Source organism: Hyperolius riggenbachi, chromosome 1 (genome assembly GCF_040937935.1).
Source record: "Hyperolius riggenbachi isolate aHypRig1 chromosome 1, aHypRig1.pri, whole genome shotgun sequence".
Lineage (NCBI taxonomy): Eukaryota > Metazoa > Chordata > Amphibia > Anura > Hyperoliidae > Hyperolius > Hyperolius riggenbachi.
The window spans coordinates 614,748,971-614,775,023 of NC_090646.1; the positions used below are offsets into that span (position 1 = coordinate 614,748,971).

Below are 26,053 nucleotides of genomic sequence, written 5' to 3' on the forward strand. Positions count from 1 at the left end.
CTACTCACCTATGTATGCACACACAGCTCTTATATTATTATTTACTTCTAAGTAGTCTTTTGTTTTTTGTTTGTGTGAGTGTTGGGGGGGGGGGGGGTATGAAGTCTCTGTTATACACGTTATTCATTAAAGAGGAACTGCAGTGAACAAAATGAATAAAATTGCTTATTGTTTTACAATATTCATTTATAGATTATTTAGTCAGTGCTTACCCATTGTAAAATCTTACGTCTCCCTGATTTACATTCTGAAATGTATCACTGGTGGTGGCGGCATCTTTAGTTCTGGCAGGTGATCTGTATGGAATGTTCGTTACTGAGAGTTCTATGCACAGAGGGATATACTGGTCGCTTGGCAGTTGGAAAAAGTCTTTAGGACCATGGTCATTACATCACACTGTGGGAGGGGTGTCACCACAATATCAGCCATACAGAGTCCCCCTGATGATCTGTTTGAGGAAAGGTAAAGATTTCTCCTGGGAAAGGGGGTATTCGCTATTGATTGGGATGAAGTAAAATTTTTGGTTTAGGCTACTTTCACAGTGGGACGTTGCGTTTTGATGCGACGTTAAAGTCGCAACGCAAACTAACAATGCAACGTCCCAAAAATGTTACAACGCAACTTTATGCCCTGTTATCGTTGCATACAGTAGGCCTACAGGCAATGAAAAGTGTGCTTCCAGGTCATTACTGAGCATGTGCAAACAGTCTACCGCAGTTAATAACGTGTATAACGCACAGCATGCAGCACTTTGTAATAATGCTACACGTTACACACTAACGCAACGTGTGCACTGTGAATGTTGCACAGACTTAGTATTGCTTTGCGTTAGTCCACGTTAAAACATTTTCTAACGTTGCACTGCGAAAGAGGCCTTAAGTTCCTCTTTAAGGGCTGTTTTCCACTACCAGTGATTCGGGGTGCGCAATTTTTACACAATTTGGCTATTTTTTTTCCATTGGAAATTATGAATCCACCACAGTCGCACCATTCACCGAACAGTTTGGATATAAATTCAGTATTGGAAATGGAATAAACGCAATCTAATTGCAGTATGATTGCGATCACGTTTCTTAGTGGAGAACAGTCCTTACAGTGAGAGACTGGCAGGACTGGAGAAGGAAGACTTGTATACTCAGTAATCACAGCCCGTGGTTTGCAGTTTGTTTTTCTTCTATGAATTGCTGGCGTATTTAGCATGCTTTTATGGGCGGGTGGAAAGCAAACAGCATGTCTGTATAAACACAGCCGGAGTGTGCGAATCCCTGCTACCTGCGCTGTATACCCCAGTCCGGCCTCCACTGACAGCAACCTGCTCCCTCGCCTCATTCATCAACTTATAGACCTACAGAAAGTCTGCACTGAGTTTGTTATTAACCACTTCTAGACCACGGTAATTGAAATCTACACCATGTTTGGGACCTGTTACCCCTGCCAGGGCGTAGATTCCAATTACCGCGCTGCATTCTCCCACCACTACCGCCGATCTCACTGCTCTCCCATCTCGCGTGAGCCAGTCAAGAGCCTATTTTATTGGCTCCTGACCCTGTGATTGGCTCTTAGTGATCACAGGGTCAGGAGCCAATGAAATTGGCTCCTGATCGGCTCACGGAGCTCTGGTGCCATACTGACAGCAGAACAAGTGGGCTGCAACGACAGGAGAGTGGCACGAACGACAAGGTCTGTGCTGTATGACATTGGTGAGCACCGTTTTTTTTGCCGGAAAGTCTCTGGTCCTTCAGGGGTCAGAGACTTCAGGTACTTAAGTGGTTGGACTTCACATTACAGACAAATAAACAATATTAGGTATTAGGCATGTCCCGACAGTAGTGTTGCTCTTTTGGAGTTGAGGTCAGCGACTCAGCATAGCTTATGCGAGACAAGATGCCGACACTTGTAATTATTACACAACGCCATACAGAGTATATATTGTCTTGTCACTAACTGTCCCTCAGAGGGGCTCAAAATCTAATCCCTGCCATAGTCCTATGTCTATGTATGTATCATGTAGTGTATGTATTGTAGTCAAGGGCCAATTTTAGGGGAAGCCAATTAACTTATCTGTATGTTTTTGGGAAACCCACACAGACATGGGGAGAACATATAAACTGCTTGCAGATGTTGACCTGGCTTGGATTTGAACCGGGGACCCAGCGCTGCAAGGCGAGAGAGCTAACCACTATGCCACCGTGGTGCCCAATGCAGGGGAACACATCCCAATGCACGGGAACACATCCTAATGCACGGGAACACATCCCAATGCACGAGAACACATCCCAATGCACGGGAACACATCCCAATGCACGGGAACACATCCCAATGCACGGGAACACATCCAAATGCACGGGAACACATCCCAATGCACGGGAACACATCCCAATGCACGGGAACACATCCCAATGCACGGGAACACATCCCAATGCACAGAAACACATCCCAATGCACGGGAACACATCCCAATGCACAGAAACACATCCCAATGCACGGGAACACATCCCAATGCACGGGAACACATCCCAATGCTCGGGAACACATCCCAATGCACGGGACCACATCCCAATGCACGGGAACACATCCCAATGCACGGGAACACATCCCAATGCTCGGGAACACATCCCAATGCACGGGACCACATCCCAATGCACGGGAACACATCCCAATGCACGGGAACACATCCCAATGCACGGGAACACATCCCAATGCACGGGAACACATCCCAATGCACGAGAACACATCCCAATGCACGAGAACACATCCCAATGCACGGGAACACATCCCAATGCACGGGAACACATCCCAATGCACAAAAACACATCCCAATGCACGGGAACACATCCCAATGCACGGGAACACATCCCAATGCTCGGGAACACATCCCAATGCACGGGACCACATCCCAATGCACGGAACACATCCCAATGCACGGGAACACATCCCAATGCTCGGGAACACATCCCAATGCACGGGACCACATCCCAATGCACGGGAACACATCCCAATGCTCGGGAACACATCCCAATGCTCGGGAACACATCCCAATGCACGGGACCACATCCCAATGCACGGGACCACATCCCAATGCACGGGACCACATCCCAATGCACGGGAACACATCCCAATGCACGGGAACACATCCCAATGCACGGGAACACATCCCAATGCACAGAAACACATCCCAATGCACAGAAACACATCCCAATGCACGGAACACATCCCAATGCACGAAACACATCCCAATGCACAGAAACACATCCCAATGCACGGTAACACATCCCAATGCACGGGAACACATCCCAATGCACGGGAACACATCCCAATGCACAGAAACACATCCCAATGCACGGGACCACATCCCAATGCACGGAACACATCCCAATGCACGGGAACACATCCCAATGCTCGGGAACACATCCCAATGCACGGGAACACATCCCAATGCACGGGAACACATCCCAATGCTCGGGAACACATCCCAATGCACAGAAACACATCCCAATGCACGGGAACACATCCCAATGCACGGGACCACATCCCAATGCACGGGAACACATCCCAATGCACGGAACACATCCCAATGCACGGGAACACATCCCAATGCTCGGGAACACATCCCAATGCACGGGACCACATCCCAATGCACGGGAACACATCCCAATGCACAGAAACACATCCCAATGCACGGGAACACATCCCAATGCACGGGAACACATCCCAATGCACGGGAACACATCCAAATGCCTCTAGCTGTGCTATGCATGCCTATAGGGATTTGCATGCGTGATGTGATCTTATGCTGCCATCTTTTTTTTTTTTGCCCTCATGCCAATTCAGAGGCAGCCTATTGATTTGATTTCAATAGGCTGCGTTTCCCCATTCAAATACACTTGTGGGGAAATGGATGGGAATCGCAGTCCCCTAAAACGCAACGTCTTGGTGGGAAAGCCTTAATCATTACCTCTATTCAAAGCACATTTAAAGGACAACTGAAGTGAGAGGGATATGGAGGCTGCCATATTTATTTCCTTATAAGCAATACCAGTTGCCTGGCTGACCTGCTGATCCTCTGCCTCTAATACTTTTAGCAATAGATCCTGAACAAGCATTCAGCAGATCAGGGGTTTCTGACATTATTGTCAGATCTGACAAGATTAGCTGCATGCTTGTTTCTGGTGTTATTCAGACACGACTGCAGCCAAATACATAAGCAGGGCTGCCAGGCAACTGGTATGGCTTAAAAGGAAACTAATATTACTGCCTCAATAGCTGAGACAGCAGTTGAGGGAGTTAAGTATGCATGTTTGTAGTGATCCACAGAGACATCAGGGGAAATGTCTTTATTTCAGATTGTCGTTAGATGATGAAATTAAACAATCATTTCATATGAGGAAAATGTAAAGCATGTATGTAGCTATGCGTCTCCTGCCTGAGCGTATGTACGCTATACCATGTAATGGAATGTTTTCAGGCCCGGCGTGGAATTTTCCCCGCATCTGGTTTGACTATAGGAGACAGCTGTGAACATTCCAAGGATTAAAGAGCCTGGGGGGGAGGGGGAGGGGGAGGGTAGGGGGTCCCTCCGCTCGCAATCTGCATATTTCACCTACATTTTCACTGAGACTCTACAGTAATAAGTACATTCCAACGCTGTGTTTACCCATCTCTCCATCTTGTGGAATTCAAGGATCTGACTTTAAAGGACGGCACTTCAGAATCCGCAGTGTGGCTGAGGCTTCTGATATACGCCGCTAGTACGGCAGTGCTGTATTTCACAGGCTGTTATCAACCCATCACTGTCATCCCAAATTCACCAAACATCATGTTTATGCCACATGTAACGATGACAGAGGATGAGCATCGCATTCATCTATTCCCCAGCGGTCGGTTGGCTTATCACATTATTCATAACTAGCTGATGACCCGGCGTTGCCCGGGTATGTATTTGGCTGGTGTTGGCTCCGCCCATTTTTTCTAACCCTAACACACAATTACTCGATGACCTACTTTGTGAGCTTTGCGGTCTTTGGCATCAATAACTTGCATTGAAATGAAACAATTCTGAACCCCGGTCACCCAATGACCAACTGTACCAGGTTTGAGGCTTGTGCCATTAAACAGCGCAAGAATGGCAGCAATTAAATATTCCCCCTTGAAAATAAATAGGTGAATTTTGATTGGCTTTTGTAGGCTCCACCCACTTTTCTGAATATAAGGGCCCATTTCCACTAGTGCCGTGCGCCGCTGCGAGAAGCGCGGCGGCAGTTCCTGGTCTGCGGGAACGCTGACGAATCCCATAAGCCGTGCCTATGCTGGGGGCACCTATACCTGGCTGCTAATACTGGGGGCACCTATTTCTGGCTACTTAGCTATACTGAGGGTGTTTTTGGGGGGGCTCACTGCAGCTATAAGGTGCGGTGCAAATTCTCGGGTACTGGGCTATCATTCCAATTCGGGGAAGGGGGGAGGCGCATCCTTACAAGTTTGCCTCAGGCAGCAGAAAGTGTGAAGCTGGCCCTGTGTAGGTAGTTATAGGTTGTAACTCATTTGGCCTTTTCAGGGGCGTATCTGGGTAATATAGAGCCTATGGCAAACACTGACATTGCGCCCCCACCCCTGGTTGGAGCCCCTTTTCCCTCCAAAAGCTGCATCCTCTCTTGTGTCCATGTGTTATGGTTGCCTTTGTTTTTTGGCTCGGATATTGCTGAAGTTACTTTTTTAGTAATATCTTGTATTTCCTCTCTGTCCTCTTTACACTAAGCCAAGTGAGCCCTACATACACAAATTAAGTAGCCATGTTCTCCAGATAACAGAATTGATCTTAGTTCTGAGTGACAGGGAGACATGGGGCGTAGCACAGCGGCAGGCATGAGGTGCAGCACAGGGGCAGGCATGAGGCACAGCACAGGGGCAGACATGGCAACCATGGTGCTGTGGCGCCCATGGCATGAGCCATGCCTGCACCCCTCTAGATACGCCTCTGGGCCTTTTCATTGGTTTCCTTCATATCTTTTATTGGCATGAAATGTTTATAGATAAACGTGCATCTGATTCTAATCTTCTATTACATATTTGTCTTGCAGAGAATCCATGACTGTCCATTACTGAGCACGCCTGGAGCCTGCCAATCAGGATGCCCCCAGCACTGGCCCCCGGCTTGCCTCTACCCCTGGCGCTGCTGATTGTGATCAGCATCATACCTCTGCATGGTAAGCACTGCTATACAATTATATCAATACAGGCGGTCCCCTACTTACAAACAGGTTCCGTATCAGGAGATTGTTTGTAAGTTGAGTTAATGCGTATCTTAACACAAAACTTCCTCTTTGCTCTGAAAGATAAGCACCAGCATACTAACGCTTAAAAAAGTCTTTGTTACAGCTGATAACAAATCCTGCAATAAATCTGCCGTGTGTCTAGTTCCTGCTTTCATGGAAGCAGACATATTGTTAACATCCTGTGTTTACCAATTAGCTGCTCTGCTGTGGCAGTTAGCTGACACAGCTGAGATCAAATTACAACTTGTGATCAGTCACAGATGAGGGTGATTTAGACAGAGTAAACTCTCTACATACGCACATGGTGCATTTCTCTATGCTTTCCTTCCGTCCTGTGCAAGAATTCAGGTCCACTTTAAATATGGTGAAACTTAGAGAAGTGATTTACTTTTCAGACAACTCTGGATCTGGACATATAGTATAAACAACGTATTTTGGTTGTTTTCAGGTGTTTTAAACTACTTACAACAGTTTATACACCACTTGTAACATTTAGCAACAAAAATATGTAATAAAATAACAGTATTGTATATTTTATACATGAAGACAGCTTTGTTTGTATCTTTGAAACATTGTAATTCATTTTGGGGCTTATTGGACCATGCCTTGTAAAAGTGGCCATACACTGGTCGATTTGCCATCAGATCGACCAACAGATAGATCCCTGTCTGATGGAATCTGATCAGAGAGGGATCGTATGGCTGCCTTTACTGCAAACAGATTGTGAATCGATTTCAGCATGAAACCGTTCACCATCTGTGGAGCTGAAGCTGCTGCCGTCCTCCCCCCCCCCTCCCCCGCATACATTACCTGATCCGGTTGGCGCAAGGCCTATTTTCAAAGGGGAATATTTAATTGCTGTCTTCTTCTCCGCTCTGGGCTCTAGGGCTGCAGCTTCACTGTACTTCCTGTCCGGGGAAGTTTAAACAGTAGAGGGCGCTCTACTGTTTGAACCTCCTGTCCGGACAGGAAGAAGTTAAGCCTGCCGAGGCCCAGCGGCGAAGGAACAGCGGGGATACGCGCCCGCCAGATCAGGTAATGTATTGCCGCTAGCGTCGGTCGTCGGACATTCGAATGCTGCTATCGACGCACTCACGACCCGCCGGCGATCGAGCGAAATCTTCCACATGGACGGATCGACGGGAACGATCGATTTCAGACGGAGCGTTTGCGCAACGATTTCACAGCAGATGTGATAACAGTGATCGAATCTGCTGTATATCAGCGGGAAAATCGTTAGGTGTATGGGCCCCTTAAGGGTTTTTGCCTTCCTCTGGATCAGCAGGGATATGTGAGGGAGCGGGCTGGTGTTGGTGTTGTACTTTGTTTTCCGGTTGAACTGGATGGACGTATGTCTTCTTTCAACCCAAATAACTATGTAACTATGTAGGGGACTGCCTGTAATTACTTATATATGTAATTTATAAAGAAGTATTTACTGTATGCATAATATATATATATATATATATATATATATATATATATATATATATTCTGTAAAGCTCTGCGGAAGATGTCAGTACTATATAAATACTAAATAATAATAAGTTTGCCAGGTGAGACCAATTAAAGGGAAAACAAATCTAGAGAAGCAGGAGTGACCAGTGTCGGACTGGGAGCTGGAAAAGCTGAGGAAATCCCCCTGCTGGCCAAGCAGCAGTAATCAGGTGCTGCTACTCACAGTGAAGACTTGCTGCAGGTTTCTGTTGGGAGAGATAACACAGGGTTACTGCTGCTTGGCCAGCAGGTGGATTTCCTGAGCTTTTCCACCTCCCAGTCCGACACTGGGAGTGACATTTTTACTGTAGTTCAGCTTTAAAGTGTACCTGAGATGGCAGAAATGAAAGAAACATACATACCTGGGGCTTTCTCCAGCCCCCTTCAGGCTAATTGGACCCTCACCATCTTCCCACGCTGCCTGTAGCCTCCACAATCTGTCCCGGTAATCCGGGCAGTCGGCGCGTGTGCGACAGGGAAACCGTAGCCGGACTGCACACGCGCCGACTGGCCGGGACAGATTGTGGAGGCTACAGGCAGCGTGGGAAGATGGTGAGGGTCCAATTAGCCTGAAGGGGGCTGGAGGAAGCCCCAGGTATGTATGTTTTTTTGGTACTTATCCGTTAGCCGCGTGCATCCGGCAGGTGGTGCTAATTACTATTCCCCCTCCAGGCCGACATGGATAGTAGGTAAAGATGTAACTCTGGTGGAGTTTTGTCGCCACCTAGAGGATGCGCCCAGCTAACGGATAAGTACCGTTTTTTTTTTTATTTCTGCCATCTTAGGTTTCCATATGTGAGCAGATCTATTAAGTCTGTGGAATAATCTTACAGCTGCTCTAGAAGAATCTTACCTCCATGTATGTCAGGGAGATATGAACGAAGAGAACATGAATAGGTCAGAGGAGGAGCGCAGAGACACAGCAGCGAGGTGTATTTGTGTATGAGGAGGATAGAAATATACCCATAAGTAGGACATTGGTTATGAAGTGATCTGAAGGGACAAAATAGGAGCTGTAAATACAACTGATCTAAATAAAGATAGCAGCGCAAAGATCTCCTTCCCCAAGGGATAATGTAAATTATAAGGTATATTATGTAAGATGGCGAAATCTGTTATGCAATTCTCTTCATATCAGAATGCTCTGAAGTTATATAAGAATGCTCGGAAGCAAGATTACATAAAGGCTGCAGATTATGGAGGATGCATACCTCCCAACTTTTTGAGATGAGAAAGAGGGACACTTAAGCTACACCCCTGATTACGCCCCCGTCACACCCCTAGTCACTCATACCATAGAGATTTCATAAGAAAAATATGTTGTTTTATAATTCATACCACACTGGTCCTTTCTATCCTGGTGCATTTTCCTTCACATTAACATTTTAAAATTAGTAATCTATCAATTTAAAGGGTGGGGATAAAGTTTAGAGTCAATCAAACACATTTTTAGTGGACAAATATATATTTACATAGAAAGAGGCACAAAGATCTGAAAGACAGGGACAGATCAAGACCAAGTTGCGCCTGGGGCAAGGTCAGGTTTTGGCGCATAAAGGTCAGGTTTTGGCGCCTAAACTGCCATTAATTTTGCAGCCTTTTTAAGAATTCAACAAACTGCGTGAAAGAGGGACAAATGAGGAGGAAAGAGGGACAGCGGCACAGGGCTCCCAAAGAGGGACTGTCCCTCCGGAAGTGGGACAGTTGGGAGCTATGAGGATGCTATACATAACATGGAGATACTATACACAGTATAAGCAAAGGACCTGCCCATCTCATGGCCTGCCATATGCCTGACTGGCTGAAGACAATGGGCCTGACCCAATTCACTTTTCTCCTAAGTTTTCTCCCAGGAGATCATTTTTTTTTACTTCTGCTTAAAGAAAATCTGTAACACAAATCCCCCCCCCCCCCCATGGGTAGATACTCACCTGGGGAGGGGGAAGCCTCCGGTTCCTAATAAGGTCTCTGCCGCCCTCTTCAGCCTCCGGGATCCAGCGCTGGCAGCCCCCAAGCGACGGCGAGGTAAATATTTACCATACTGCACAACCTCAATAGCAGCTTTCCAGTTGGGCTCAGGTGGAAATAGCCGAGCCTTATTGGGTCTGCTCTACTGTGTAGATGCAGGCGACTCGCTCCTCCGCAGTAGAGGGGACCCGATCAGGCTCGGCTATCCAATCGGAAAGCCGCTTCTGCTCCTGCTCAGGATTGCAGTAGGTAACTATTGCAGGCGCTACTGTGCCCCAACATCCTTGTCGCTCCCCAGAGACAAGAGGACTCCCGCGCTGGAATATTGCAGCTCTGCAATATAACTGGAGATCGGCAGCGTGGCTTCGGGGGGCATAAAGGGGACAAGCTAAGGATTTGCTTCATTATCGCACTTGGGACCTGTGTGGCAGAGCCACGGGCCCCAGACTTAGTTCCCTTTTACACTCAATCAGTGTAAAAAATGATGGTACTTTTCCATTAGCCGGGCGCATCCACTAGGTGGCGATAAAACTCCACCAGAATCACACCTTTCCCTACTATCCATGGCGGCCTGGAGGGGGAATAGTAATTAACGCCACCTAGTGGATGCGCCCGGCTAACGGAAAAGTACCAAAATGATTTTCAAAGTAATGTCCATGTTTTCATATGGCACAGTTCACACTTAACGTGTTTTAGCTGAAATCTTTTTCACAATGCACTGCTATGGAAAAAGCGCGTACCAACACGTACTAATGCGTACCAACTGATGATTACGTGCAAACGGGGCCTTAGCGCGAGCACCATATGACCGTGCTGACTGCCATTCTGCAAATATTTACAGCTGATCCTGAAGTTAAATACGGTAGGCTGCTTTGGGCAAGAGATGTGCTTTATGCAAGGCAACGTTGTAGGTGATTTTTTTTCATTGAATTGCGGTTGCAGGTTTACTATCGCCTAGTAAAATCTTCCCTTTGGCTCACAGCTCAGTCCCCACCAGGAAAACCAAAAGTGTCCAGCTGCCGCTCGTATGAGAAGGAAACGGTCACCTGCTGGTGGGAGCCGGGATCTGATGGAGGACTTCCCACTAACTACAGCCTCCACTACTGGACAGAAAAGTAAAACCAGTGACCACACCTTCTTCCTTGTATTTGTACTGAAGTGAAAATAACACTATAAACAAATATATTTGTACATATATATATATATATATATATATATATATATATATATATATTTGCAATATTCATTTATAAATGAAATTAGTCAGTGTTTGCCCATTGTAAAATCTTTCCTCTCCCTGATTTACTTTCTGACATTTATCATTAGTGGTGACAACTTTAGTCCTGCCAGGTGATCTGTACGGAATTTTTGTTACTGAGAGTTCTATACACAGAGGTAGATACTGCTTGCTTGGCAGTTGGAAGAAGCCGTTATTCCGCACAATGCAATGAAGTTCACAAACTGCCAGGACCATGACAACACACTGTGGGAGGGATTTTACCACAACATCAGCCAAGCAGACCCCCCTGATCATCTATTTGAGAAAAGGAAAACATTTCTTGTTGGAAAGGGGGTATCAGCTACTGATTGGGAGGAAATTCAATCCTTGTGTTAAAGTTCCCTTTTAAATATTTGTTTTCCCTGCAGAGAATGCTGCATAAATCCCACTCAACAGCTCTGCTGCTAGGAGAGTGCAGCGTCAGGTCTGCAAATTGCTTTACAGCTTCCTTGCATAACTAATAAGGTGCCCATCAAACTTACAATCGTGATTGTACAATTTTGTCCAGTTTTCCAAATCTAGAGAAATGTAAACTGACTTTGAACGGATACTTTAGGTAGTCCCTCGTACTACATAGATGTGGTAAGATTGGGTGACATTGGACAGTCAAGATTGGCTTCAATTCACTAAGCAGTTTAGACTAGTCTACTGATGGTTTTCAGTCTACTGATGGTTTGGTGCAATGTTTTAGGGCCCGTTTCCACTATCGTGAATCCGCATGCGTTGCCCGCATGCGGATTCGCACAGCCAATACTAGTGGATGGGCCTGTTTCCACTTGTCAGTTTTGCTGTGCGTTTTTCTGTGCAGAATTTTTCTGCATGGCACAGCCCTCAGAATTCGCTTACGTGTGGAATGCAGGCGAATCGCACACAATGTATTTAATAGGGAAATCGCATGCGTTTTCCCCATGCGTTTTTTGCCGCGAATTCGCATAGGTACCAATGTAAATTCACACAGGCAGTGACATGGTTAAAATCGCATATACCCTCACGTGAATTTGTGGCAAAAAACGCATGCGGAATCGCACCCGCATGCGATTTCACCTGCAGTGATTCGCCGGCGATCCGGCAACGCAATAGTGGAAACGGGCCCTCAGACTTGGTCTAAAACATTCGGTAATTATGTCAGAAAGCGGGGGAAATGATCAAAAGATGCAATTCACAAAGGCAAACAAGGAGTAATCACGCCCACTGTTTCTGACAGAGATTAGACCAGCTGATTTCTGTGAGTCATAGCTACTCGTTAGTGAATTGCATCTTTTGATCATTTCCCCTACTTTTCCGACCTCATTATTGAATGTTTTAGACCAGGTCTAAAAACAGGTCTAAGGCCTGGAACCCACTACAAAACGCTATCGCTAATCGCAATCGCTAGCGTTTTGTATGAGCAGTTTGTAAGCAATTTCCTGAGCGTTTTAGGGAGCGATTTTAAAAAGTGTATCAATTTGTCAGCGGTTGTGTAGCGATTAGCGTTTTAAAGTCTGATTGGCCCTTTCAATTAATTTTAATTTTGAAACAGTGTGCAGTTACTTACAGTGTACAGTAACTTCAAAACGCTAGCAAAATCGCTCTGTGCAGGTTTTGATGAGCGATTACGCCAGCGATTATATACTTTACATTGAAGCCCAAATGCTAAAAAAATGCTGCATGTCCTGCATTTGTGATTTTGCTAATCACAATTGCTTTTGTGGAATTTGCACCATCCACTTACGTGGAGAGCATTTAGGGAAATCGCTAGTGATTTATCACGCTCCCTAAACGCTCAAAAAATCGCTCCAGTGGGTTCCAGCCCTAAAACATTTGGTAATTATTAGTGAATTCCCTTTTGATGCAACTGATTTACACCAAACCAACAGTAAGCTAATAACCATCAGTAGACTAGTCTAAACTGCTAAGTGAATTGAGGCCATTACGTTATTTTCACTACAGTTCCTGTTTAAGGGATTTTTTTACTTTTATAAATTGAAAGGAGGGGGTTAAAGCGGAACCGTAAATAGAAAATAAACACATTGTTTCACTTACCTTGGGCTTCCCCAAGCCCCCAGCAGCTGTCCTGTCCCGCGCCGGTCCTGCCCTAGCCTCCGTTCTACCGCCGCCGATCCATCCCGTACCTCGACTTGTAAGTCGAGGCCAGTGCAGCCCTGGAAAGCGTATCCTTTCTTCGCGTTCCCCTCTGCAATAGCGGGGAACGCGAAGAAAGGATACGCGTGGCCAGAGCCGCGCAGGCGCAGTGGCCCGGCAGCGAAACAGAAAGTAGCTGGGGTGGGAGAACGGAGGCTCGTCCAGAAGCGGCGCGGGACAGGACGGCTGCTGGGGGCTTGTGGAAGCCCCAGGTAAGTGAAACAATGTGTTTATTTTCTATCTACAGTTCCGCTTTAAAGTTTGTTTTTAATATTTAACTCCTTTAACATTTTCTATCAGCTGATTGCTAATGTATTTGTTTAAAACTGACTCAATATTTGTGTTTCAGAAACAAATCAGAACAAGAGTGCCCAGACTATCGCAGTTCAGGGGCCAATTCCTGCTTCTTTGATAAGTCACATTCCTCCCTGTGGATGTTCTACTTTGTCTATGTGAAAGCAGCGAATGTTCTGGGATCCAGTGTGTCCGACGTGTATAACTTTGAGCTGGATAAGATCGGTAAGAGGGCACTAAACTTTCAAACCAATCGATGTTCTTATTGTTCTACACTACACAGCACACTGTCATCTTCATCCTATCCGATGGATATTTCATATCATTCTGTCAGGACTAGTTTTGAGCCGAAATTTTCGTAATTTCGTGCTTCCTTAATTATGGATGCGAATTTTGCAACTACGACACAAATTTGTGATTGCCATACAAACCGTAAATCAGAATTCCGTAAGCGAAATTTCGGTTTCATAATTTCTCGTTTCGGCGCAAATTCGCGTTTAACATGAATTTCGTAAGTTACAGTATTTTAATTATGAAATGGATGTCATTTTGTTTCTAATAGTAACTATGCACATTTAGGTAATGACTAAACTCAGGAAAGTCACTCATTGATTGCAATTACTGATAATGCAAAGGTCACTTAATAATAATGTCGCTTTGACAAGTGCTCTTTGTCAAGGTGCACTTAGCGCTCATGCATGCTGAGACACTTGGTTTTTGGCCTTGCAATATCTGATAATGCAAAGGTCCCTGCAAGTGCTGTCACTTTAAATGTATCAGGAGGCTCTGGACTGGAACACAATTTTGAGAATGGACGAATTTCCGAAATTCTGATTTGTTTGTTACATAGTTACATAGTTATTTTGGTTGAAAAAAGACATACGTCCATCGAGTTCAACCAGTACAAAGTACAACACCAGCCTGCTCCCTCACATATCCCTGTTGATCCAGAGGAAGGCGAAAAAACCCTTACAAGGCATGGTCCAATTAGCCCCTAAAGGGAAAAATTCCTTCCCGACTCCAGATGGCAATCAGATAAAATCCCTGGATCAACATCATTAGGCATTACCTAGTAATTGTAGCCATGGATGTCTTTCAACGCAAGGAAAGCATCTAAGCCCCCTTTAAATGCAGGTATAGAGTTTGCCATAACGACTTCCTGTGGCAATGCATTCCACATCTTAATCACTCTTACTGTAAAGAACCCTTTCCTAAATAAATGGCTAAAACGTTTTTCCTCCATGCGCAGATCATGTCCTCTAGTCCTTTGAGAAGGCCTAGGGACAAAAAGCTCATCCGCCAAGGTATTATATTGCCCTCTGATGTATTTATACATGTTAATTAGATCCCCTCTAAGGCGTCTTTTCTCTAGACTAAATAAACCCAGTTTATCTAACCTTTCTTGATAAGTGAGACCTTCCATCCCACGCATCAATTTTGTTGCTCGTCTCTGCACCTGCTCTAAAACTGCAATATCTTTTTTGTAATGTGGTGCCCAGAACTGAATTCCATATTCCAGATGTGGCCTTACTAGAGAGTTAAACAGGGGCAATATTATGCTAGCATCTCGAGTTTTTATTTCCCTTTTAATGCATCCCAAAATTTTGTTAGCTTTAGCTGCAGCTGCTTGGCATTGAGTACGATTATTTAACTTGTTGTCAATGAGTACTCCTAAGTCCTTCTCCAAGTTGATGTCCCCAACTGTATCCCATTTATTTTGTATGGTGCTAGACCATTCGTACGTCCAAAATGCATGACCTTACATTTGTCAACATTGAATTTCATCTGCCATGTATGTGCCCATATAGCCATCCTATCCAGATCCTGTTGCAATATGACACTATCTTCCTGAGAGTTAATGATTCTGCACAATTTTGTATCATCTGCAAAAATAGCAACATTGCTCACTACTGCATCTACTAGGTCATTAATAAATAAATTGAAGAGCACTGGACCCAGAACAGACCCCTGTAGGACCCCACTGCTAACAGTCTCCCATTTTGAGTATGATCCATTGACCACAACTCTTTGTTTTCTGTCCATTAGCCAGTTCCCTATCCATGAACACAGACTCTTCCCCAGTCCTTGCATTCTCAACTTTTGCACCAGACTTTTGTGGGGAACAGTGTCGAAGGCCTTTGCAAAGTCCAAGTATATCACATCTACAGCATTCCCAATATCCATATTAGCATTCACTACCTCATAAAAGCTGAGCATGTTAGTCAAACAGGACCTGTCTTTAGTAAACCCATGTTGATGCTGAGAAATAAGATTATTTTCTACTATGAAGTCATGTATAGTATCTCTTAGTAACCCCTCAAATAGTTTGCATACAACTGATGTTAAACTTACAGGTCTATAATTTCCTGGATCAGATTTTTTGCCCTTCTTAAATAATGGGAAAACGTGGGCTGTACGCCAATCCACTGGGACTCTGCCAGTTGCAAGAGAGTCACAAAAGATAAGATAAAGGGGTTTATCTATAACTGAACTTAATTCCCTTAGGACCCGAGGATGCATGCCATCCGGGCCAGGTGCCTTGTCTATTTTTAATTTATTTAGTCTTGCCTTCACTTCTTCCTGCGTTAAGTATTTAATATTACAGTTAGAAGATTGAGACTCTTCCGCCTCTGTAGTTTGCAACAGTGCTGTTTCTTTTGTGAAGACAGAAGCAAAGAAAGCATTTAATAACTCTGCCTTACCTTGGTCATCCACCATTGAGTTCCCATCCTCATCCTTTAGGAGTCCTATACAGTCAACCTTTCTTTTTTTAGAGTTAATGTACTTGTAAAACTTTTTTGGGTTAGATTTGATATCCTTAGCGATTTGTTTTTCAGCTTCAATCTTTGCCTGCCTAATTTCTTTTTTACAATTTTTTTTTGTGTTACATAAATGATTGTATTTCCGAAAAATGATCGTAATTACAAAATTCCCTATAAATACATAATTTCACGAAATTCACGAAATTACAATTACAACCGTATTAGAAATTTTGCAAATTACACAAAATTTCGCATAATCGTAATTAGGTCATTACACTCATCACTAGTAAGGTCGGAACTTCTGCCACATAGTTTCCTCTTCCTGCAGGTGTAATTAGCTGTTGAATATGACTCCACTTAACCCCAACATTTTTATTCTTGTGTTGCGAATGAAAACCGAAAAAAAAAATGACCGAAAGCAAAAAAATGATGAATCTATCATGAATTGTATATGTATTCATCATTTTACCTTTTTCAGTGGGGGCTGGGGGGGGGGGGGGGCAGGGGGAACCTCAAGGCAGTGGGAACCTCAGTGCTGTAGTAAGCAGAGGGTGAGATAGTTACAATCCTGTTAGGTCCCTTCAAGCGCTCTCCACCTACATACTTTAACATTGTAATGATTGTGGAATTATTTCCGTGGTCAGCGCACAGGATGCGCGCTGATAATGCGGAAATCCTCCACAAGCGTGTAATTTGTCAGAACACAGCTTGGGTGCTGTGCACCTGTAGAGGGCAATTCCCACCGGCAGATGGAGCTGTGGAGTGCAGATGAACATGGCCACAGATGCCAGATGGGAATTGTACGAGTTGAAGCAATGCAGGGCAAGATAGCCCTTAAAGAGAGAGAGAGCACAGAGACAGAATGTATGTGTGTCCACCAATCTAGTCGCCACCCGGCAACGGTGAACACACAACAACGGAAACCAAGTGGGAACGCAATCGCAAGAGTTGCGATTGCCAACAGCGACACAAGACTGAAAGAGCACAGATATAGAATGTATGTGTGTCTACCAATTTAGTCGCCACCCAGCGACGGTGAACACACAACAACGGAAACGAAGTGGGAACGCAATCGCAAGTGTAGCGATTGCCAATAGTGACACAAGACTGAATCAGACAGCGCACAAATGCAACAAGAAAGACATAGCACAAAACAACGATCAGAACAACAAGGAAAATAACAAACGCTAGCTAAACACCGCACTCATTCGCAACAGCAAACGCGTTTAAGACACGATCACCGCGCCTTAGGCGCCCAGTGATAAGCGTGCCACCCTAACTAACCAATGAAACACAAACATGAAAAGAGAACGAGAATGCTTGCTAAGCGGTACCTCAGCGAGACTTCAGCAAGCGTTCGTAACAGTCAAGACAAAGAGAAGGAGTAGCCAGCAGCATCCGCAGCTCTGGCCTACACTCCCAGACAAAGCACAGAAGGAACCACCGCTGCTAACGCTAGAGCGGATGCGATCCAGACAGACAGACAGATGGAGCAGCCAGTAGCAACCGCAGCTCTGGCCTACACTCCCAGACAGACAGAATGATTTCCTGTCGACTACCGCTAGTGACAAGACAATCGCAACAGAGAGACAGTAGAAGGCAAAACAGATAATACAATCTGACTGCACTAGAAGGGATGACTAGTGCAGTCCCAAGGAATTACTCTAAAATAATCTTAGCAAAGAATAGCAAGGCTGATACTCCAGGAGAGTTTAGCAGGAACAAACCATCATGACCAGCAAGGAATTCTGGGAGCACAAGGTATTTATACTGCAAGCCATCAAAGGAGGCAGCTAGGCAATTTGCATGACTAGTGTATGCAAATTCCTGACCAGCAGAACAACTCTGAAACTTGCAAAGGGAAGAGAGGTCTCTTTTCCAGAGACCTGTAGCACTCAGACCTAAAGAATGGTCAAACAGCTGAGCAGATCATTACAAACATCCAAAAATATAAGTTGTTTTTTTTTTGTACAAAACATACACGAATTGCACATCACACATGAAAAAAATCTGCTGTCCAAATTCAAAACGAACGCAGAAAAATCACAATTGCAGATTCGCAAATGATTGCAGATGGAATGTGATGCCATTGAAATGCACTATTTGTGCAGCGATCGCGTTTTTGAAAAATCGCAAATCGGACTTGATTTTTAAGTGAGTGTGCACAGTGATACGGTTCTGTATCTTCCATCATCATCTAAACTAAAGGCCTGTACCCACCACACAATTTTCCCAACGATTTTTCTAACAACAGGCGATTTTTTTTTTGAGTGACACGCGATCATTTCTGCGATCTTGTAACGTAGGTACAGGCACACGATCACGCGAACAACGTTTAGCGATAATGACCGTCACAGAGGAACGGATCTTTAGGATCCATGATGACTTTGTGCAACGTACCGTGATCGCTTGACCTCACATTCGCGCCCGTCATGTGAAGTAGTGTGATGTCGCGTATACCCGCCGGCAGGAAGATGGATCCTGAAATGTTCCTCATCAGAGGGGATGTCGCTGGATCCATCTTCCTCTGTCGGGGGGTGGTATTTTAGCTTAATTGATCCAGTTTAGCAGTGATCAGCTGGAGAGGGTTCTCCCCAGCCGGCCCCAGGCGCTCATGGGAAGGATTTGTATTCTTCTAGGATGTAAAGCTGGGGTTTCCAGATCACTTTCAGGGCTAAATGCCACCTCCTGAAACCCCAGGCTCAGCGTATGGGTAAAGTATCCATCCTGCAGCCGCCAGCATCTCACATCTATACGCCGTGCAAACAGGCTTAGCTGTGCAATCCTATAGCCTGTGTGTATTTATAGCCCCCGCTCTATAAATACAAGCACATTATTTGCTGCTGTCAGAGCTCTATAGTGGCTTACATATGCTTTGTAAGAGGATAAAATATCCTCGCTTAAGCCGATAAAAATTGCAGCATGTGCACGCATATATCTGGGTAGCTGAATGTCGGGGGAGGGGGGGGGGAGAGAGCTGCTTATAGCTGTGACTAGTATTTATATCTGATTGGCCTAGAGACCAGAATTCAGGAACCCTTAAAGTGAACCCAAGGTGAGAGTGATATGGAGGCTGCATATGTATTTCCTTGTAAACAATACTGGTTGCCTGGCAGTCATGTTGATCTTCTGGCATAAGCAGTGTCTGAGTCAAAACCCTGGAACAAGCATATGGCTAATCCAATAAAAGCCTGAGTCAGAGTACCTGATCTGCTGCATGCTTGTTCAGGGTTTATGGCTACAAGTATTAGAGACACAGGAGGACTACCAGGCAAATGGTATTGTTTAACCTCCTTAGCGGTAACCCCGTGCTGGACACGGGGTAACCCGCGCAGGAGGATTGCTCAGGCCCCGCTGGGCCGATCTGCATAATTTTTTTTAATATACACGCAGCTAGCACTTTGCTAGCTGCGTGTTACTTACGATCGCCGCCGCATCAGAGGGTGCCCCCCCGAGACCCGTGCGCTGCCTGGCCAATCAGTGCCAGGCAGCGCTGAGGGGTGGATCGGGACTCCCTCTGACATCACGACGTCGATGACGTCATCGCGCGCGTCATCATGGCGACGGAGGAAGCCCTCATGGAAATTCCGTTCAGAAAGGGAATTCCGGATGGGCATACGCGCCGGCGGCGATCGGCGCGTACGGGGGGACGCCGCAGGGAGGGGGGGAAGCATGTAGCTAGCGCTTGGCTAGCTACGTGTTAAAAAAAAAAAAAAAAGTTGAAAAAACCCGCCGCGGGAATCATACCGCCAGGGAGGTTAAAAAGAAATAAATATGGCGGCCTCCATATAGCTCTCACTTCGGGTTCCCTTTAAGCAATACCAGTGCCTGGCTATCCTGTTAATCCTCTGCCTCTAATACTTTTAGCCATAGCCCCTGAACAAGCATGCAGTAGATCAGGCAGCTCTGATCCCCATACTAGTTTTGGGTCTTGGCAGGGCCGGATTTGTACTCTTCACCGCCGGCCACAGTCAGTAGCCACCCCCCTTCAGTATAGGTAGCCAGATGACTCTTCCCCCTCCCTCCACTGTAGGTAGCCTGTTGACCCTTCCCTCTAGTATAGGTAGCCAGATAACCCTTCCCCCACGCCTTCAGTTTAGATTGATGACCCCACCTTCCCTCCAGTATAGGTAGCCTGATGACCCCTCCCCCTTCCCTCTAGTATAAGAAGACAGATGACCCTCTCCCCTTCCACATAGATAACATAATTACCCCCTCCCCCCAGTACAGGTAGCCAGGTAACACCCCCTCAGTATAGCCTGCCCCCCCCCCCACCTGCCCTTGATCCTGTGGTGCCCTAGGCCATGGCCTGTGGGGCCTTGGCTTAAATCCGGGCCTGAGTCTTGGACTTACAGCAATGGGGGGGGGGGGGGAGAGGTTTGGTAGGACAGCCGGGCAATTGGCATTGTTTGAAAAAAAAAGCATGGTAGCCTCCATACCACTCTTACTACAAGTTCCTTAAATTAAAGGTATAGGGCAAAAGGTGAAGGGAAGCTGTGTATGAGATGGTTAAATGGTGGTCAGTTAGGTGCATACTGTCATTTTTATTTGTGATTAATAAAACAAATAAAAAAACACACAAAGAAATCAGATTGAGATGTATGCAGTGGAAAACACTGAATGATCCTCTTCATGTATTCCCTGCAGTGCGGACCTATCCACCCAGAAACCTGACCCTCATCTATGAGGCCAACGAGACCAGCTTGTCCTATTTGCTGGTGACATGGATGCCTCCGGAGAAGGCCGATGTGAAGATGGGCTGGGTGACGCTGCAGTACGAGGTCCGGCTGAAGGAGGAGAAGAACGACAAATGGCAGGTGAGGGAAAGCAGGTCACTGATCAGTGTCTGTGGATGTATACACAGCCTGGCAAGTAAGTAGGATGCTACAGCGGACCTGAACTCCGAACTTCCTCTCTGCTCTAAAAGATAAGCAACAGTTTAATAACCTTTCACGAAAAACATTTATTTGTTACAGCTGTTATGAATCCTGCAATAAATCTGCAGTGTTTCTACTTCCTGCTTTCATGGCAGCAAACATAGGGTTAACATCTTGTGTTTACAAATCAGTTGCTCTGCTGAGGCAGCCAGCGATACAACTGAGAGATCAAATCACCACTTGTGATTGTTCACTAATAAGGGGGAAATAGACAGGATAACACCTCTATATACATACAGAGTGCATTGTAATGCTGTAAGTATAAGCACCCCCCTAAGCATTCCACTATTGCAGCACTTTGCCAATCGCTGGCACCGTACAGTTATACAGGAGAAGTGGGATAGTGGCTGCTTTTTGTATGTGCTTACAATGCCTGAAAAAGGCCTTCTCTGATCAACTATGCAAACTGCATTTCTGTGGATTTAGTGTTAGCGCTCAGTATTGATATTTTATGAGGATGATGCTTAGGTCTGGATTTACATCACAGGAGCCTATAGGCACAGATGTCCTGGCATCCTAGACCTCGCCCTCCATGAACCTACAAACCTCCGCCGAATCGCACCGCAAGTTTGCTGGCTGTCCCTTCTCCCTTACTTCCCTTGCCCGTCATAGCTACTGTATAGGTGCCCCTTAGTATTAGGTACCCTCAATCAAAGTAGCTAGTTGTGCCCCTGACTGAAGGGAGATCTGGTCAGCGGAATGCCAAGAGCCGGATGAGTAACCTCTCATTTACGCTCTGCTCGGACCCTGCATAGGGAAGTAAGGTGGGAGGCACTATGGGAGTGAGCCGCCTTTCCAATATTAGACGCCTGTAGACACGTGCCTGCTGTGCCTTATGGTAAATCCATCACTAATGATGCTAATCTTCATGCATTTCCTTTTCAGGAGCATAAAGTTGACAAACACACCGAGCTGAAGTTTTTTAGCTTGACTCCTGGAGAGGACTATGTGGTGCAGGTCCGATGTAAAGCTGATGGTGGGCTCTGGAGTGAATGGAGCGAGGAGAGCTATATTCAGATCCCCACAGGTAAGGATGTATGACACAATACTCAGCTCAGAGCATTACACCAACTTCCCTGTTGATGATATACCCAGCTTAGCTGGCCTGGCACTTTCACATCAGCACACCAACATTAAATGCAGTGATACAACTGGGAAATGCTGACAGTTTTTTTTTCTTTCCTTTTTGAAATTCAAAGAGAATTTTTCATCACTGCGCAATTGTTATTATCCTAATCCCTACTCTTAATTTGTTAAAAAAGGTGTACTGTTACTAGGGCTGAAGTAGCTTTCTTATTTAGCCTTTAAGTACCTCATGAAAAAGGGGCACGCATTAATATATACCGATATTTTTCCTTTTTCAAGTGTAAATAGTGTAAATTATCATAATAAAATATCAGTATATATTAATGCTAATTTACTACAACTTAACCTAACCCTACCCCCCCCCTTCTTGACGCCTAACCCCAATACCCCCTTCCTGAAGCCTTACCCTAATACCATCCTTCTTGATGCCTAACCCTAAAACCCCCCTTCTTGACACCAAAACCCTAAAACTCCCCTTCTTGACGCGACGCCTAACCCTAATACCCCCTTTCCTGATGCCTAACCCTTAAACCCCCCTTCTTGACACATAACCCTTAAACCCCCCATAAAAATCCCCTTTCTGACGCCTAACCCTACAACTCCCCCTTCTTGACACCTAACCCTTAAACCCCCCCTTTTCAATGCCTAACCCTAAAACCCCCCTTCTTGATGCCTAACCCTAAAACCCCCCTTCTTGATGCCTAACCCTAAAACCCCCCTTCTTGACACCTAACCTTAAAACCCCCCTTCTTGATGCCTATCCCTAAAACCCCCTTTCTAACCCTATATTCAAAAAAGGATAAATTTCAAAACGATAACTTTCAAAATGAATACTTTTTAAATAGTAACATTAAAAATGTCAAAAACAATAACATCCTAATTTTAAAAACAATAAATAATTTAAAAAACTATAACGTACTTTTCAAAGCATTTTCTGCTTTTGGCGCCTCATAGCCGATATTTGCATTAGCGCCTATAGGACACCCAAATGTTCCATTAGCCAAGCGCGCCCAAATTTCATGCTCTGCTCCAGACGCCTTACTGAAAGAATGCATTGCACAGAAATCTTGGTTTTAGGGTTGCTGGCATTGCCTCAGACAAGAGTAAGAAGCGATATCACAATTTCTTATTGTCCTCTCTAGTACGCATTCTTTAGAAATGATGAAGCCTCTTTATTTAGCTGTAACTTATGACCATGGGTTCTGACCTGGTGCCAATATGTTCTGTTTATTTGAGGTCCGAGGAGAAGAGATCTCACATTGTGGATTTCAATTGCTGTCTTGTCCGTCAGCATCTGCCTGACGATGATTTGGATGATGGCACTAAAAGGCTGCAGGTAAGTCCATTCCCTGGATCAGTGTTGGGGTTCTATGAAAAATGGGTAGCAGGATATTGAAAGCTTTGTACCATTAAGACTAGACTAGTCAGCTAGGTTCCTGAAGCTTAACCTAGACAAAACTGAGCTCCTGATCTTTCCACCCCATGCTGCTGCACCCCTCCCAGATTTCCACCTCACAATCGACAACACAACCATTCACCCTACCTCCCAGGCCTGCTGTCTGGGTATCACCTTGGACTCTGACCTCTCCTTCATCCCCCACATCCAAAACCTCACCAAAGCCTGAAATTTTCACCTCCGTAATATCTCCAAGATTCACCCCTTCTTAACCCCGGACACAACCAAACTGCTCATCCATGCCCTCATCATCTCCCGCCTTGATTACTGTAGCTCCCTCCTTTCTGGCCTCCCCTTGAAACACACTGCCCCCCTTGAATCAGTGATGAACGCGGCTGCAAGACTCATCCATTCTTCACACCGCTCAGCATCCACATCTCCCCTCTGTAAATCCCTGCACTGGCTCCCTATCCGTTCCAGGATAAGTTTCAAGATTCTATGCCTGGCGTATAAATCTGTGCACAAAACCTGCCCTACCTACATCTTGGAGCTTGTTCACAGGTATACACCAGGTCGCCTCCTCAGATCCTCCAATGACCTTCGCCTCACCACCCCACGCATTTCACACTCCCATGCCCGCCTGCAGGATTTCTCAAGAGCTGCCCCCACCCTCTGGAACGCCCTTCCTCCGCCCACCAGACTTTGATCCTCCTTCAACACACTCAAGCAAGCCCTCAAAACCCACCTCTTTATGATGGCCTACCCACCCCCTACCACACAGTAACTCTCTACTGAATATTTATTTCACAGCCCCACCTAGTGTTTCCACCCCATCCTTTAGATTGTAAGCCTCTGGCAGGGTCCTCCCTTCCCTAGTGTAATCTACATGATCGTGTGCTCCTGTCCTATGACAGCCTATACTTGTATTACTGGGCCTACCTAACCAGCCCATTTTGCATGATCATGTCTTTTGTACAATATGCATGTATAACTTTGCTCTATATTGTATAACCTTGTTATGTCTGTCATCCAGCACTGCGTAATATGTTGGCGCTTTATAAATACAATAAATAATAATAATTTCACATATTGAGCTGCTGCTGGACAGGAAGTGCATAAATGTTTCATCACTCTGTAGTTAAAATCTGATGGAGCTGGCAGGTTTTGGACTAGTCTATATCTTCATGGGGAATTCTCTGGGTTTTCTTTATTTTTAAAAGCATTTCCTGAACGGCAGTTGCTAAGTCTAACTGCCAAAATAATGTGCAAGTGAGTAGGGAGGCTGTTTTTTACCATTTTGGCAGTTAAACTGCCATTTAGGAAATGCTTTTGAGAACAAAGAAAATCCAGAGAATCCCCCATGAGGGGATCGACTCGTCTAAAGCTGGCCACTAACGGTCCAATTTCTAGCGAAAAATCGTTCAAGCGATCAGAAATTCTGATCGGATTGGTTGTAAATAATCTCCATTGGTGGACACAATCGATTATGAACGAGTGAAAAAAATGTCGCCCGAATGAATTTTCGTCGAACGAAAATTTGGATTTTCTTGGTGGTCGTGATAGATAGGAAGCAAAGATTGGTTAGTTGATGGTGTAGTGAACGATTTTTCGTCCGATCAGAATTTCTGATCTCTCGAATGATTTTTCGCTAGAAATTGGACAGTTAGTGGCCACCTTAAAACCTGTCCGTTCCGTCAGATTCTAACTGCTTACTTTTTTTGCTGCAGTGGTCCTTTAAAAAATAGTGCTATTTAGGTATGAGAGATTAGATCAGGCAACAAAAAGTTGATTTATGTTATCTGTGCATACTGTGCTTTGAGTTGGCCAGGCTGATTTCATAAACTTATACAATTTATATATTTTTTTGTTTCTGCTATATTTTCTCCAGCTGGATGTCCTGTATATGTCCTCCTGTTCCTGGTCCAAAAATTATGGGATTTGATACTCAACTACTCAAGGTAACTTGTTTTTTTTTTAATCTTTCCTTATTTAGGACTAAAAGATTGTATTGTTAAGTTGTTGTAGAAGTATTCTTTTATTTTATAGAAAAAAAAGATATTGAGTACAAAAGAAATAGTACTTCAGCTTGCTGTGATGTTGTTCTTGCTCTATTCCTGCTCATCTATTTTGTGTTCTTGCAACTGTCTGGCCTTTGCTTCCTTCTGATCCTCACTAACATCTGGCAGTTACTTTCTTCTCAACTCTGCTCAGTTTTCGCTATCACTGTAAAACATCCCCTTCTTCATTATCTCAATTAGTTCCTTCATCCTTGCTTCCTTCTAGCCATCATTTCCCTCCACTATCTTCTGATCATCATTTCCCTACATGCCTAGCCCTCTTCTGGCCATCATTTCCCTCCACTATCTTCTGATCATCATTTCCCTTTATGCCTAGCCCTCTTCTGGCCATCGTTTCCATCTGGGGCCAGCTGTCTTCTGGCC

The 26,053-nt window shown here is 45.1% G+C and overlaps 1 protein-coding gene across 1 annotated transcript in view; it reads left to right on the forward strand.

Annotated features, from left to right (window-relative positions):
• PRLR (prolactin receptor) overlaps positions 1-26,053 on the forward strand; it is a 95,870-nt gene that overhangs the window by 49,936 nt on the left and 19,881 nt on the right. Inside the window, exons 2-8 of the mRNA XM_068250279.1 lie at positions 6,078-6,203; positions 10,720-10,852; positions 13,487-13,656; positions 20,841-21,010; positions 22,016-22,157; positions 23,453-23,552; positions 25,501-25,570. Coding sequence (XP_068106380.1) covers positions 6,128-6,203; positions 10,720-10,852; positions 13,487-13,656; positions 20,841-21,010; positions 22,016-22,157; positions 23,453-23,552; positions 25,501-25,570 — 861 coding nt within the window. The 5' untranslated portion in view covers positions 6,078-6,127. The remainder of the gene's footprint in view (positions 1-6,077; positions 6,204-10,719; positions 10,853-13,486; positions 13,657-20,840; positions 21,011-22,015; positions 22,158-23,452; positions 23,553-25,500; positions 25,571-26,053) is intronic.